Here is a 14,763-nt window from a genome sequence, read left to right on the forward strand (position 1 = left end):
TTTGTTTTTTTTGTTTTTTTTTTAGCAATTGCATAATTAGCAAATTGTTTATTTAGTTGATCTGATCCTGGAGATACCTAGAGTCTTTTTTCTTGTTCTGTAATTGTTTTGGGAGTCTCCCCACCAACCATGTTTGTTTCTGTTTTGTTTGTGGTTTAGTTTACAAGGTAAATCAAAGCACATTTCCAGTCCATTTGTTGAGGTTCAATCTTTTCTGTCTCATTCCAGAAGACAGAGATCTAGCTCCAGGCATTTACTAGACAACATGAGAATTTAAGCCTGGCTGGAAACCCGAGTTATCAAACAAAATGCTATAGCACAGGGATCATCACAAGAAAATGCTTCATATTTCTGTTTATAAAGTTTTTGAGGCTTTGCAGTCCAAAAGATCCAACAAATAATTGCAATTTAGAATCTGAGTAAAATGTAGAAATGGAGAAGGCTGCAATAATCACATTTTAAAATAAATTTTCATACTATTTTTTAAATTGATCACATTTGACCAAATTCAAGTAATAGCTGAAGATCAGCTAATTCATATTACATGCTGGTGTTCATGTAACTTCAAATTCTGTTTTAGAAAGATTAAGTTCACTCTGAGCCTTATTTTGAAAGATTTTCTTGCTGCGATAAGAACCTGCTAATTGCAAATGAACAAAGTGGCTGGTACCGTTTGTGCCTTTAAGATCATAGTTCAAAAGAATTAAGCAAACATGATATCAAAGGTAAGACAAACACAACCTTTATTCTCTTTCAAAAGCTCAGAGAAGAGGACCTGGAACCACATTCACTGATTTAATCAGAATACCTTAAATTTTGTGGTCTCATTAAAAATTCTACAGTAATGGACTAAATATTATAAAAAGGATAGTAAAATACATGGTTGCTCTCAGCCACATAGTAAAAAAGTAGTAAATTCTCTTATCCAACAAAAAGAAAGCTAGGCTAGTGAGCTGCTTGATCAATTATTCCTAATAAATAAAGATGATCCTATATACATATAATGATCAGGTTTTCATAGCCTAAAATCACAACATGCAGTCTGACAATAAAATTGTGTCACACTCAGGAACTGGAAAGCTAGCACACTAGAAAGAGCAAAATATTTTTTGGTTTATGCCAAATAGTGGGGCAGAAATATTAACTTACAACTACTCCAGAATGTTGGAGACAGATGGCAGTGAACATGCATGCTGCCTATTAATTATTAATTTTCAAAGAACTAGAATAGAGTATAATAACATTAATGTAAATTATTCAATACAATTCAATATTCTCTGGCTACAAAAAAAGTATGTCAAAATCTTGTACTACCTTCCAGCCATGAAGAAAAACAGCAGTAAAACAGCTGTAAAAGAGAGTAGGTATCAGACGACTGACAGAATACCAAATAATTTAGTTTCAGGAAATAAACTGGTTTAAATGGTATCACTAAGGTTTTTTGTTTTTGTTTTGCCATAAAAAGGTGATTTAAAAAAAATCTATTGCTTAGCAATAAGTCAGTCAGAGAAAGACAAATACCATATGGTTTCACTCATATGTGGAATTTAAGAAACAAAACAGATGAACATAGGGGAAGGGAAGGAAAAATAAAATAAGATGAAAACATAGATGGGAGGCAAACCATAAGAGATGCAGAGCTCCAGTAAACAAACTGAGAGTTGCTGGAGGGGTGGGGTGGGGTGGGGGATGGGGTAACTGGGTGATGGGCATTAAGGAGGGCACCTGACGGAATGTGCACTGGGTGTTATATGCAACTGATGAATCAGGTTTTTATCAGAATTTATCAGTTGATAAGTTCTACCTCTGAAACTAATTTGAAAAAAAAATCTATTGCTCAAAATAACTTTATATACAGTAGGGTAATTTTAGAGTAGGCAGACTTTAAGATTATCTTGACGTTTCTTAAGATTCTAGATAACATACATGACTGTATTCCTTGGCATTCCTTTAAAACAATTACTAGAAATAAGCATGCTTCATTTGAGAACATAGATTAAAAAGGTTTTTTCTGACTCCCGGGAAAATGTATGCATGAAATAAACCTTTTTTCCTCTAAGCATAAAAAATAATTAGATGACCAAGAGGACTGAGTCAGGAATCAGGAGAAACAGATTTGACTTCAGGGAAATCATTTTTCCTCTGAGACCCCTTCCATCTATCTGATTCTGAAGTTAAAATACTTACTCCAAGCTGTGCAAAGTGACCTGGCATTATCAAGTTTCTATACAGTACTGGGCAAACTGTTGTTTTCACTTTAATCCTCCAGTATTTGTCCTGCAAATTCGTATGCCAGATTTCTAGAGCTAGCAAGATTTTTCTCCCCACTCATTCCAGAAATTATGGAGCGCTTTCTATGTTGAAGGCAGGATTGCAAAACTTGCAATATTATGACTGTGTCACTGTCCCTGGGAATCCATGACTACCTGAAGAGCTGAATGCAGGTCACTGCTTCAGGGCCAACCTCAGACACATGAGGAAACAGGGAACATCCAGTGTTCTACTTGTTCCCTGGGTGGGGGCAGTGATTCCCGAATTTGAGGGAATACAGGAGGAATCTCCAGACAGGCTTGTTAAAACGCGGTTCTTTTTTTTTTTTTTTTTTTAAACACAGGGCTCTCATCCCAGCCTTATTGCGTCAGAATGGGTCTGTGTCTACAAGATGTCCACATTTTTACAGGTATATTCTCTCCCACCCCTCCACACCTCTGCAAGTCATTTGTGGGCTTCACTCTCTCTCCCAACATCCCACCCCCCACCCCCCGGCCAAGAAAACCACGGTGTTGTAGGGATAACAGAGTCAGAGTCAGGAGCCAAGGAAGAGCTGCGTGACCCTGAATGCGTTATAACATCTCTAGGTCTCAGTCTCTTCATCAGATGGAAGTTGAATAGGAATCTCTACTGTCCCTTCCACACTCAAATGCTGCGTACTTTAAGAACCTAACATGTCAACTCGGTGTAAATCGTGAAGATGGGGAGAATTTACAAGGATGTCTCAATGTGCGGTCCAAACACCCCAGCAAGGTTCTGGTAGCCCCCAGTTGCATGGAATCCCTCCCTCTGGTCCAGGCATCACACCAGGAGTTAAAGTGAGGCAAGGCTGGAATTGGAATTGATTGGGAGAATCTAAGAAGCTTGCAGGAGAGTTCAGACAACTAGCCGGAAGGGTCCTTTGAAAACGGGTATCACTCTGCGTCCTCATCCTCGTCGTTCTGGTCCTGGTAGCGAATGTAGACGACCAGCATAACAAAGCCCATGAGGATGCAGAGGGAGCCGACGACCAGGTAGGCGATGCCCAGGAAGGGGTTCTTGCCGCCCATCCAGGAGATGTTGCTGAAGACGATGAGCTTGTGGCCGCCGAAGGCGCGCACCGGGTAGTTGTAGGTGATGTTGACGAGGTAGGTGCCGCGCGGCAGCCCGGTGGAGTAGTTGCCCTGGCGGATGCGCGCGTACAGCTTGCGGAACGTGGGCAGCGCCGCCGTGCGCATCCACACCACGAAGTCCTGGTTGATGAAGCCGGTGTTGTTCGGGTCGGGGCTCAGCTCGTAGACCGGCCGGGGCCAGTTGGGCGGCGGGGCGGTGCCCTGGAAGGCAAGCGCCAGGCTGCCGTTCACCAGGGGCGGGTTGCGGAACTTGACGTGGCAGTCGGTCCACCAGGCGATGCCGGTGCGGTCGAGCGGCACCTCGACGTACGGTCCGCCGGGCTGGCGCTGGTGCCACAGCGAGAAGGAGTCGTTGAAGAGGCTGTTAGCGATGGCGCCGCAGGGCGCGATGGGCAGGCCGGAGGCGCGGCGCTGGTAGGGGGCGCACTCGTTGGCCGGGTGGAGCAGCGCGCTCGGCAGCCCGCTCAGCTGCGTGTCGTCGCGGGACACGCTGTAGCGCCGGTTGTTCTGGTAGAAGTTGGTCAGCTCGTAGTAGAGGTACACGGGGCCCGGGAAGAGCTCCGGCAGCGAGAAGTACCAGGCGCACGAGCAGCGAAGCGGCGGCGCGCGGTCCTGGTCGGCCAGGGCGCACGCCGAGCAGTTGCCGGTGCCCGGGTTGCCCGTGTAGTCGTACTCGAGCTCCTTGATGCCGTAGGAGGAGTAGAAGAGGCCCAGGCCCAGGCCGATGAAGGCCAGGCCGGCGCAGAAGAAGAGCGGCAGCGCGATGCTGGCCGACAGCAGCGGCTGCCAGGCGGGGAGACGCTGCTGCGTGAACGCGGTGTTGTCGGGCTGGTGGGCGCCCCGGGCCGTGGCGCTCCAGGTCATGGCGGCCGCGCCGGATCGGACGAGGGACGGGCGGAGTGGCGCTCACGAGCGGCCAGCCGGGGGCGCCGCCCCTCCGCGCGGGGCGAGCCCGGGGGCTGCTCCCGGCCCTGCTTTCCGCAGGCTCAGGTGAGTTTGGGGGCTGGCCCCGCCTCCGGCCCCTGCCCAGGTCAGCCTTAGCCTTCTCCTTGCCGTGACCTGAACCGCTCACTTCCGCCTCTGCCCAGGTGAGCCGAGCCGGCTCCGCCCCTGCTGGTGATGGGCAGCGGCGCCCCGCTTCTCCCGAGCGGAGCGGGGCGGGCGTTGGTTTCCTCACCTGGCGGGCCCGAGGCTCGCGTTTCATCCCGGTCTGGGTGGGTCCGGCCGCCAGCTCCTCCTCCCCGAGGTGAGGGGCGTCTCCAGGCTGCGTCTGAGTGGCTCCTGCCTTGCTCAGGTACCACCTTCGCTTCCGCCTTCTAAGAAAGTAGAGAGCCTGGGCCAGTCTCTGCTGTTGATCACAGGAACTGCCACCTGTAGCAAGCATAAAGTTCACTGAGAGATTGCACCGGTGACTTGAAGGTTTCAGGTTATTAATCCTCTTTTATCTGGGGGGTGTGGAGGAGTGACTCTTGACCCTTTCGTCTTTGTAGGTTAACTTATGGACCCCCCCCCCCTTTTAGTCAACTTCTAACCACAAATTGTAATACCGAGAGATTACACTACAGCAAATCTGTTAGTCATTCAATGTCAGCAATTCAAATTCTAGCATATTTTAAAAAAGACGAATGCTTTTCCGGCCAGATATGGCAGTCTGGGTGCAAAGCTAAAAAAAAAGTAGAAAGTTCTCCAAAAATAAAGTTGGTCTTTAAAAAAGAGAATCACAGACCACAAGAGGTTCAAAGCCTTTAAATATCTCTCTAGCTGCTGGAAAAACCACACAAGGGTAAAAACGGACTGGACTACCTGTGATTTCCTTTTCTTTTCAGATTCTTTGCCTGACTGGAGAAAGGCCCAATCCAAGGTCCCCAAAGACCTACCTGCTATCCACAGTCAAGGACTTTGGGAATGGTTTGGCCTAAGGAGGTGAACTATCGGGATTTATAGGACTTATTTTAAAGAGAACCCAAATGAGCTCTGGGTCATTGCTTGGGATTCTGGCTTTTATGTGCCATATTACACAAGGGGGTATCAGGCCATTTCAGCTTTGTGCTAAATTCTCCCTAGGTGTTGAGGGGTTCCAGCCTTTCCTTCAGCTCATAAAATGCAAATAACTTAAATATTTTCTATATTACACTTTTGCACCTAGAATAACAGGTTGCCTTCAGGAGTTGATGAAAACCCATTGAAATTTGGAAAGTTAAAATTCTTGAAAAATTAAACAAGAATTTTTAAAAGCATCACCCAAGTGTTCATGCTTATGGTAAATACTATAGAAGACAGAAGAGAATTCGACTAAAAAGGACCCTTGACTTCAAAGCGTTTGCAGTCTATGAGGGGATATATATTACTTTGAAGTAAAAAAAAATCGAAAGACACAATAGACAGCATATAGTCAAGTACCAAATTGCACTTTACAGGAATGATACTAAAAATTAAAAAGTAATATTGTTTTGACAATAACAAATTCATTATCTTGTTGAATGGAATGAATGCAGGTTAGAGGCTTTATCTGTTAGAGGTCACTGAGGGAGAGTCAGATGACTTGAATTCCACTTCCCTCATGTCTAATTGTACCCCAAGAGAGGAATATTCTAACATTGCCAACAAGTTCCTGAAGTCTGAATCAATCTTCACTACACCTTTTCTTCAATAAGACAAAAGAACAAACAGTTCTCTATATCATTATGGTTGAGTGTCATCTACACTTCTCATAAAATCATCAGTCAGCTTGACAGAAAGTACACAAAACTAGTCTCTAGGAAGAAATTCAGTCATCAAAACTTAATCTAACACCACCACTCCCCTAAAAGTCTGAGCCTCCCTGTTGAGCTGAGAGCCTTTCCCTGGATGGAAGGCAACCATTCATTCATTCTTCTAATTAAGGTGAAACCAGAGCATTCCAAAAGTCAAGAGAAGAGAATATTTCAAGACAGGGAATGGTCAACAGGGTGAAACACAGCTGAGGGTTCAAGTGAGATAAGAAATGAAAAGGAGTCATGGCATTTGACTTCTGTGGGAGCAGTTTGGGTGTTGGGGTGGGAAGAGTCAGGTTCTGTCAGGTGAAGGAAAGGGGAAATGGAGACAAGCAAGGTAGAACAACTCTTTAGAAATGTGGGGATGGGGAGGAAGAAGAAAGGCACATGGTAGTCATTGTGAAGAGGACATATTTCAGAGGAAAGGCTTCTTTATAGAGGACAGACTACTGTTTATTTTGAGGGAAAAAGATTATAATTCAGGCAAGGTTGCAGATGGGTGATCCTGGGTGGCACAAAGGCAGGAACAGGCAGGGGGTCCAGAGGACAGGTGCAGGGTCACCTCACCCCAGAAATTAGATGACATGGAATAAAGATGGATGCAGAATGTAACTGGACTATGGGCTCAGCTCAAGAGAAGGAAGTTTTAATTTAATAATTTCCTCCGTGCACTAAAATGCAGGGTCATCTCCAAAGGAAAGCGTGAGAGGAGGAGGAGAGGGAACTGACCAAGGACACAGGAAGGGATGTTGAGTGGCTTGGTCTAAGGGAGTCCCCTCCATCCGGACTGAGAGATGGCGAGTGATTGAACATGTCCAGTGGATGGGGGCTTTCAGGAAAGGGGAGTTGGAAAGATAGAGGTTCAAGCTAGTGTTGTTCTTGGGGTGGGGTGGCTAAAGGATGCACCTTAGTATGTAAGCTGAATGGCAAAGAAAATGAAACCAAGCCTATGGATCAAAAGAGAACATAGAAATCAGACACTGGGAGTCCTAATGATGTTCATGAGCAGGTGGCATGAAAGCCGGGAGGGGAAAAGTGCTGATACAAGATGGGATGTTAGAGGTGGAGCTGTACTGGTTTCTGGGTATATGTCCTATTTCCTCCACCAACTTGGAACGTCTGAGAGGTCCAGGATTGATATACATCCTTGTCCCTCCGAATGCACTGTATAACGAAAATTCTGATCTTATGTCTTTAAATTGATTATACATGTTGTCATGGAGCATTAAAGGACACTTGGATCATGTTAACTCAATTCTTAGTTTTCAGTACCAATAAAGTGAAGAAATGAGCTCATTCTAAACAATTCTTTATTGCCTCTCTTCATTACAAAGAGAACTCGAAGTGAAAGAAAAATGAATTCTCAATCACAATACTCTCAAAATTACTTCATTTCCCCCTTTTGTCTTCCCGATTTTATCTGTATAAATATTTAATCTCTGGTGGAATAATATAAAAATACGATTATTATCATCATTCTACTTGTTAAGTTACCTCCTTTTGGAATAAGGAATAAAATATTTTCTATATTTCTTTGTGGTCTTTATAAATTTTTAAATGGTCTTAAAATTCATGGGTCTACCATATATAACTACTTCTTTTTATTGTTGGGTATTATATTATTTCCAATTTTTCAGTATTCCAAATAATATGGTAGTGGACATCTTTTGCATGTAACTTTTCTTTTCAGCTATAAATTTCTGAGTAAGAAAGACTTAAAAGTTAAACTCCTTAGGATACCTGGGTGACTCACTTGGTTAAGTGTCTGCCTTTGGCTCAGGTCAAGACTCCAGGGTCCTGGGATAGAGTCCTACATTGGGCTCCCCGCTCAGCAAGGAGTCTGATTCTCCCTCTGCTTCTCCCCCAACTTGTTCCCTCTCTCTCACTCTCTTTCTCTGTCTCTCTCTCAAATAAATAAATAAATAAAATCTTTAAAAAAAGTCAAACTCTTTAAAGGTACATAGTGCTAGAAACTCTGATACAGCCACAGTAATGTGAACTTTGCTATGTTCACCAAAAACTGCCAGCAATACCGATTGTTAACCACAGAATATATTTAGTCTATGCTAATAGGCTACCAGATACTAGGAGAAGCAGTATACCATAGGGGAAAGAATGCAGCTTGACATTAAGGAAGTCCAAGTTCTATCTAGTTCCCCTTGGTCAGTTTGCTTAACTATCCTGATCTGAATGCTTACCTGTATGAGTGTATTTGCCAAAATGATAGTGACTGTCTTTTTCCATGCAAAGATTTCTGTTCCTGGTAATCTCAAGGGGTGTCCTGCATACTGACTCATTGGTTGGTTAGCTTTTATGGATTTATACCTGCTGTGGGCCAGTCACTCTCTATGTGCTTTAGATACATTATCTCATCTAATTCACACCACAAACCTAGGTGGGAAGTACTGTCATTAAACCCACTGAGCTGATGCAGAACTAAGATTTAGGCTCAGGAAGTAGAGGCTGACCAAGTTCTCATGGAGGTAAACAAGCGATCAGGAAGCTGAAGGCCAACTTAATTCTTATGTCTTGCATTTTCAACGAGGACACTATAATGCCTGGGCATGCTTTCTCTTAAAAGAACCCCAAACACTTTAACAGTGAACCAGTTTTTGGTATTGCCATTCTTCTCTTATACAAAGATAGGAGAATTCCACACCACTGGATGGAGAGCCCCAGGATATCTGAGTTGCCTTCTTTTTGTTTAACAAAAGCTTTTGTTTTGAGGCCGACTTTTGTTTAGCATGCCTATTTCTCTAGCTAAAGGAAAAATAACTTCACTTGTCTGTCTATATTCAGTTTTTGCATTTATTTCTTTTAATTCATGACTATATATCTTACTGTAATAGAGGCAGGATTTTTAATTGGTGTTTCCTTACATAAGTTTATACTACTGAGTATTGTTGCTTATTACTCTGCCCATGGGGCAGCTTTTATTTAAAAGGAATCAAATTAAATTGCTTCATAAAATTACAGCATATGTTCAGAAAAAAATTCACTGTGCCTGGACTTCATTTTTCATTAAAAACTGTATTCAAGAGATTTCCTGTTTTCAAAAATTATGAGTTGGTACCCCCTAGTGGAAGATACAAAGCAATTTCAGTTAACTACTACTAAAAGCACTGGAGGTGCAAAAGACTGGAAAGAATTCTCTGCTCCTTGCTGTGGTGTTTTGGATTCTCCTGTCACTACCTTACTGAGAAACAATGGAGGTCAGTCCTGTGCAGAGCTGCAGGGGGGAGTATGGAAGAAAAATGGGAATGAGCTAGGTGACAATAGGTTTTCAGCAGCATTGGCTTTAGGTATGAGATGGCCATGTTGAAAGGTGGTGGATAAATCAGCCAGGATGGGATTGGACTTGAGTTGTGTGGTTGGTGTTTGTTTGTAGGGTGTCTGTTGAGGTGATTATGGGACACCCTTCTCTGCCATCCCCCTGTCCCTGAGGGGATGAAACTCACTGGTTTGGGGATGGCCTCACTGAGGACTATGGTACACATACTGTCTTTCCCTTATACATGGCGACAGTATCTGTTTTAAACTTTAGGAGTCCTTCACTTAGGTATCAGGACAAAATAGCTAAGCACTTAAAAATTTTCAAAAAGTTACCAGATTGTGAAATGAAATAAAGTAGATGTCTGTTGCCATGAGAGGGCAAAGCCATATGTCCTAACGTCCATACGCTGGGGAGGGAGGGCTGACCTCTTAGGAAAACTGGAGGTACCCAAGAAAGATGTGCTTAGATGCTCTTCTCTGCTGGATAGCATCAATAAACTGAACAAACATACGTTGAATTCTGTTATCCAGATCACTGATTTAAATGTTTAAATACCTTGCCCCAACACCCCTTGAACCTGTAGTTGTCATATGTGCTGATCAATATTGACTTGTTAATATTCAACCGGGAGAGGGTATATCCTTGGAGGGTTGCAGGCATCCCTGGCCTTTCTCTCATAATAGTAAATCTGAACTTGTGGCTGTGTTTAAAATTTTAGTTTTCTTTCTGTAGGAAAAAGTACCATGAGGATGGCTTGCATTGCATCAAATTCTAAACCAAAGTTTGGGACTCTACAGGGACCAGGATCCTAGATGATACCTTACCCAGTGTTTTCCAAACTGGCCATGTAGCAAAATCATTAGGGGGGAGGGCAGTGTTTAAAAATACACATTCCTAATCTCACAAAACAAACTGAGGTTTGCTGGGGGGTGGGGGTAGGGAGAGGGTGGTGGGGTTATAGACATTGGGGAGGGTATGTGTTATGGTGAGTGCTGTGAACTCTGTAAACCTGGCGATTCACAGACCTGTACCCCAGGGGCTAATAATACATTGTATGTTTATAAAAAAAAATTTTTAAATTACTAAAAAAAAAAAATACACATTCGATCTGCCTTTTGCCACTAAGTCACAATCTCCAGGGGCTGGTGCCCAGGAAGCTTACCCAGAGCAATCTGATCATCGCCCATCGCTGGGAGCCACCAACCTACTCCAGCCTCAGAATCCATCTGGGGAATTCTCTTTGATCTTAGTAAGAATTTCTGCGATGCAAGGAACGGAAACCCAAGCCAGCTTTAGTAAAGGGGCGGCTATTGTTTAAAGATGAGGAATCTCGCACAAGGAAGGAACTGATGGAAATTGATTTGGCTCTCCCATGAGTAGAAGGTCATTAGGCAGCTCCCTTCTCTCTGTTTGTCCTGTGTGTCATGGCTTCTCTCTGCATTTTGGCAGGCCACCCTCTTCAGCACGGCTTTTAGTTTTGGTCCTCCCAGTCTTGGGCTTTGCATGGCTTTGGGTTGCCACAGTTCTGACTCAGGTGCCAGTGCTGGATCACCTTACCGCCCTTGCTCACTCCACCATACATGTTCTTCAGTTCAGGAGAGACTCCAGGCTGGGTCAGGGGTCTGGCCTTGGTTCAATCTATTGTGACGGGTGGGGAGAGGTCCCATGACACACAAAATGGTTGCCTATATCCACCTCCTCAGTAAAAGTGGAAGGGACTCTTCCAAAGGAGGGGAAATACAGTCTGGCTAAGCACTCAAGGGAGGTACACTAAATGTTACAGCTCTTTTAGAATTTGTCTAGTAGGTTTTCCAGTCTTCACCAGAAGACTCCCCCATGGAAAACAAAACAAACAAACAAAAAGTCCACTATATATTTGTAACATCCCCATGAGGGAATCATTTGGGAATGATTGGGATATCATTGGGAATGAAACTTATTTCAGGAAGTGAACAATTCCTGAAACAAGGAACTCACCATTCTCTGAGGTCCGTTCCTTTTCCAGTTCTAAGTACTCAATGGCTTCTTTGGTAATGACCATCATATATTCTAAGTTCATTCTCTGCAGTAATACAGAATAAACTTATTCCTCGGTCTCTAAGAATCTGAAGATGGCTATTGTGTTCATCTCAAGATTTTTATTTCCACACCGTATACGCTTAGTTCCTTGTCATGGTCCTTTCTGGATCTAGACGCTCATCATGCTGGGTTCCTTCCTTCGCAAATGGCTTGAGTTAGTGGTTGTTCTCATTGAAGAATTTGCTGACTTAAAAATCGTAGTTTTTCTTAAAGGATTGAGAGTGGCTTTAAAATATGCAATAGAACCACCCCCAAAATACTTCAAACCAAAAGTATGAGGGCAAAAGGGATACACTTTGTAAAATAAGCAGGCTCTGGAGGAGAAATTGGTTCATGAAGCCCATGAGAGCCTGTGGCTTGCTCAGGGTGGGCTGCAGGAGTGCTTCTTCAGCTTTCTAGTGGCCAGCCTAAAGGGAGAGTGAGGAATCACTGCATTCATGAGAGAAAAAAACAAGCCACTGGCCCAGAAGAATTTAAATGATTTCTGGTGCAAAGAACAGGAAACGTATTTCTCCTTGGGGTTCTCTGAGAGAAGATGTCATAAAACCAGGTAAACAATATCTTTAACAATATCCTTGAAGTAAATATTGTAGTCATTTCCTAGGACTCTTTCTGACAATATCTGCCAAGAGGAGACACAATGGTGTTTGGAGAAAGCACAATTCAGTGAAGCCTCTGGAGTGAGGCTCTATGATCCAGACTGGGTGCCACTTTGTGGATCTTTGCCCCAGAGTCTGTGGATGGGTATTAAGAGGATCTAGCAATGGTTTTCAAGCTGTGCTCTGAGGATCCCATCAGAGGTGGGACTTCAAGCTTCCGATCCCTCCCTTGTATCCCATTCTCTGACTAGGATTCTAGAAAAACATGGTTTGAATAATGTGTCTAGGGCTAAAAAGAAAATTTGAAAACCACTGATATAAAAGAATGGGTCACTGCTATCCCTCAGATAATCTATCATAGATAATGCTCATTTCCCAAAGTTTTCAATAGTCAAGGAGCAGTAGTGATTTCCAAGATTAAACACCCTGATAAGTTCCTAAGGCATAGAACCTCTGTGTTGCCAGCTGAACTCAGAGCCATATGTTTTAATAATCAAGCAAGCTAGGGAGTGCTTGGCAACTTCTTATTAAATCTGAGGTGCCTAACAAGGACATATGGTGGACAGAAGGTCACTGCTCCTTCACTTGGAGGTGGGCTAGGAAAGGACCGTCTGTTAGTGCTCAGATTCTCCTTAGGAACTAATTTGGTGTTTGCTCTAACAAGATGATACAGTACAACCTCAATGATTTTAGCCTGAAAAATAGTTAAATCTTATAACCACATATTCATTTTATCCATAAGCAAATCACAGTAACTCACTCATAGAACATCTTGCTTTTTATACTGAAAAGTGTATACATAAGTTTAAAAATGTAGTATATATAAAACTATATAAAAGATGATGATTTTGGATTCAGAACATCTAGTTTTTCTTTGTGATAATAACAGATAGTATCAGCTGTGTATTAAGGCCATTCTGGTTTTGATACTAAGGAAAACAAGGCATTGATGTGTCAGAGAAAGCCCACTTCTCTATTCCTTGTAATTGGAAAAGGTGCCATTTCTGATCCATCAAGGGACTGTAATTCCTGACCTTGAAACACGGTGGCATGAAGTGCAGGTTCCTTAAAACCTTGTGACTAAGGGTGGGAATGGGCCTTGACAATCAATACTGAGCACGAGGATCTTGGACTGATTTCAGTCCTCAAAGATTATGGACAGATCAATAAAAGCTACAAACACTCTTAGGTTTTCTTATCAGATTGTACCACAAGGTTGATAAAGACTTTACTAATGATCAGTGGTGGAATAGCTATGCCTACAGCTCACTTCGTGTAGAGCACTGGCCCAAGAGTCCTAGAACTTTACAATTTATCAAGCAGGAAGGTGACATGCATGTTAGATAGACCACCTAGTAAATTAGGAGTAAGTAAATAATTGCCCTGAGGAAAAATTTAATAGACTAAACTCTGGGCCAATTGATAAGGAGAAATTTCCAACAAAATACCACCAACAAAGGCTCTTCCCCATCTATTCACAAAATCATGTAATAACTCAATGTATTTTAAGTTCTGTGGGTATCATGTATACATATGAAGATCCCTGTGTTTTACAATGGCCGGTGATCAGTGAAAATGTGAAATTGCGAAATTAATTATATGTAAACTAATCTTTATTACTCTCCCAAGATGACAATAAGCATCTGTAGGGGCAAAACCCAAAATGCCTGATTGACCACAGCTGCACAGATTGATAGAACTCTACCTTCTCAGAGGGCCTGTCAGCTACTGCCCGAAGCGGATGTATCTGGCTACCTGCAGACCCTTTCTACCTAATTTCAAATGACCAGGGCAGGTACAGCACCCCAGAGTCCAAGAGCCTGTCTGGGGAGCAAAGATGACACCAACAAAGACCAGGCTTGTGAAGAGCAGGTCCCAACTCATCCTTCCAGAAGCAGCAGCACCCAGTGTGCCCTCCCTGTAGGTTCACACAAGCCACCTCAGGTTATCTTTACATTTACTTTGGGACATGAGGCCTCATCCCAACATCGAAATGGCAGAATTACCTCTGTTCAGTTTGTACAAACACATGTCACTTGCCTAGAAGACCAAATCACTCGGTTCCCAAAACTGCTGAAGATAAACCTTTTTTAGTGAATAAGTGAGATGGGAGCTCTCTATTAGAAGGGATCTGTGGATGATTGGCCTTCTCCAAGAATTTTGTTTAGCTCCATTTTTAAAAAATGTGCTCCATGATAGACACTGGTCCCAGTATCGGACTGGTCTGCAAACTTAGAGTAGTTAGCTTCTGTTGGCAAAGTTTTGAAAAGTTAGCATCCAAGGAAGCAGCCACTATCTGAATGTCAGGACTTCTCTCAAGAAAATCTTACCACAGAAAATTGCCACAGAACTTGCCTATTAACAGAGTGGATGGCCAAGCTCTTCTGAAGTAACGATATATTTATATTGAGTTTTACATTTTACATCTTCCTAGGTGGACATTTACAGTTCTCCTCACTTGTGCTGTGCCATTAATCTTGCTATGCTTTGTTTGTTGATGCCTGATTGAGGTGGACAGGTCAGTTCGTTGGCCTGCTTTGCCTTCACTCCCTTCTCGGAGTCAGCGTCCTCCCCACTCCCAGAAATATGGGACTTGGACAGAGACATTAGACAGGTACTGTTTGAAGTTTTATACCTGTTATTAAGTTTTATATCAATTTAGGGTCATAATTCCC

General features: G+C 43.1%; 1 protein-coding gene and 1 non-coding gene across 2 annotated transcripts; one reads left to right on the forward strand and one right to left on the reverse strand.

Moving 5' to 3' along the window:
• Positions 1-2,570: 2,570 nt before the first annotated feature.
• Positions 2,571-4,573, reverse strand: TMEM30B (transmembrane protein 30B). Its single transcript, XM_004738885.3, has one exon. It carries the CDS (start codon positions 4,245-4,247, stop codon positions 3,186-3,188), a length of 1,062 nt encoding a protein of 353 aa, XP_004738942.1. The 5' UTR covers positions 4,248-4,573; the 3' UTR covers positions 2,571-3,185.
• Positions 4,574-11,182: 6,609 nt separating this feature from the next.
• LOC123390535 lies at positions 11,183-11,244 on the forward strand. Its single transcript, XR_006605087.1, has one exon. It is a non-coding gene; the product is annotated as a U7 small nuclear RNA (small nuclear RNA).
• The last annotated feature ends 3,519 nt before the right edge of the window (positions 11,245-14,763 follow it).

This window comes from Mustela putorius, unplaced genomic scaffold (assembly GCF_011764305.1).
Source record: "Mustela putorius furo isolate JIRA1106 unplaced genomic scaffold, ASM1176430v1.1 tig00000129_pilon_pilon_pilon, whole genome shotgun sequence".
Classification (NCBI taxonomy): Eukaryota; Metazoa; Chordata; class Mammalia; order Carnivora; family Mustelidae; genus Mustela; species Mustela putorius.

Coding starts and splice junctions, on each gene's coding strand:
- TMEM30B (XM_004738885.3), bottom strand. CDS start 4,247: ATGACCTGGAGCGCCACGGCCCGGGGCGCCCACCAGCCCGACAACACC.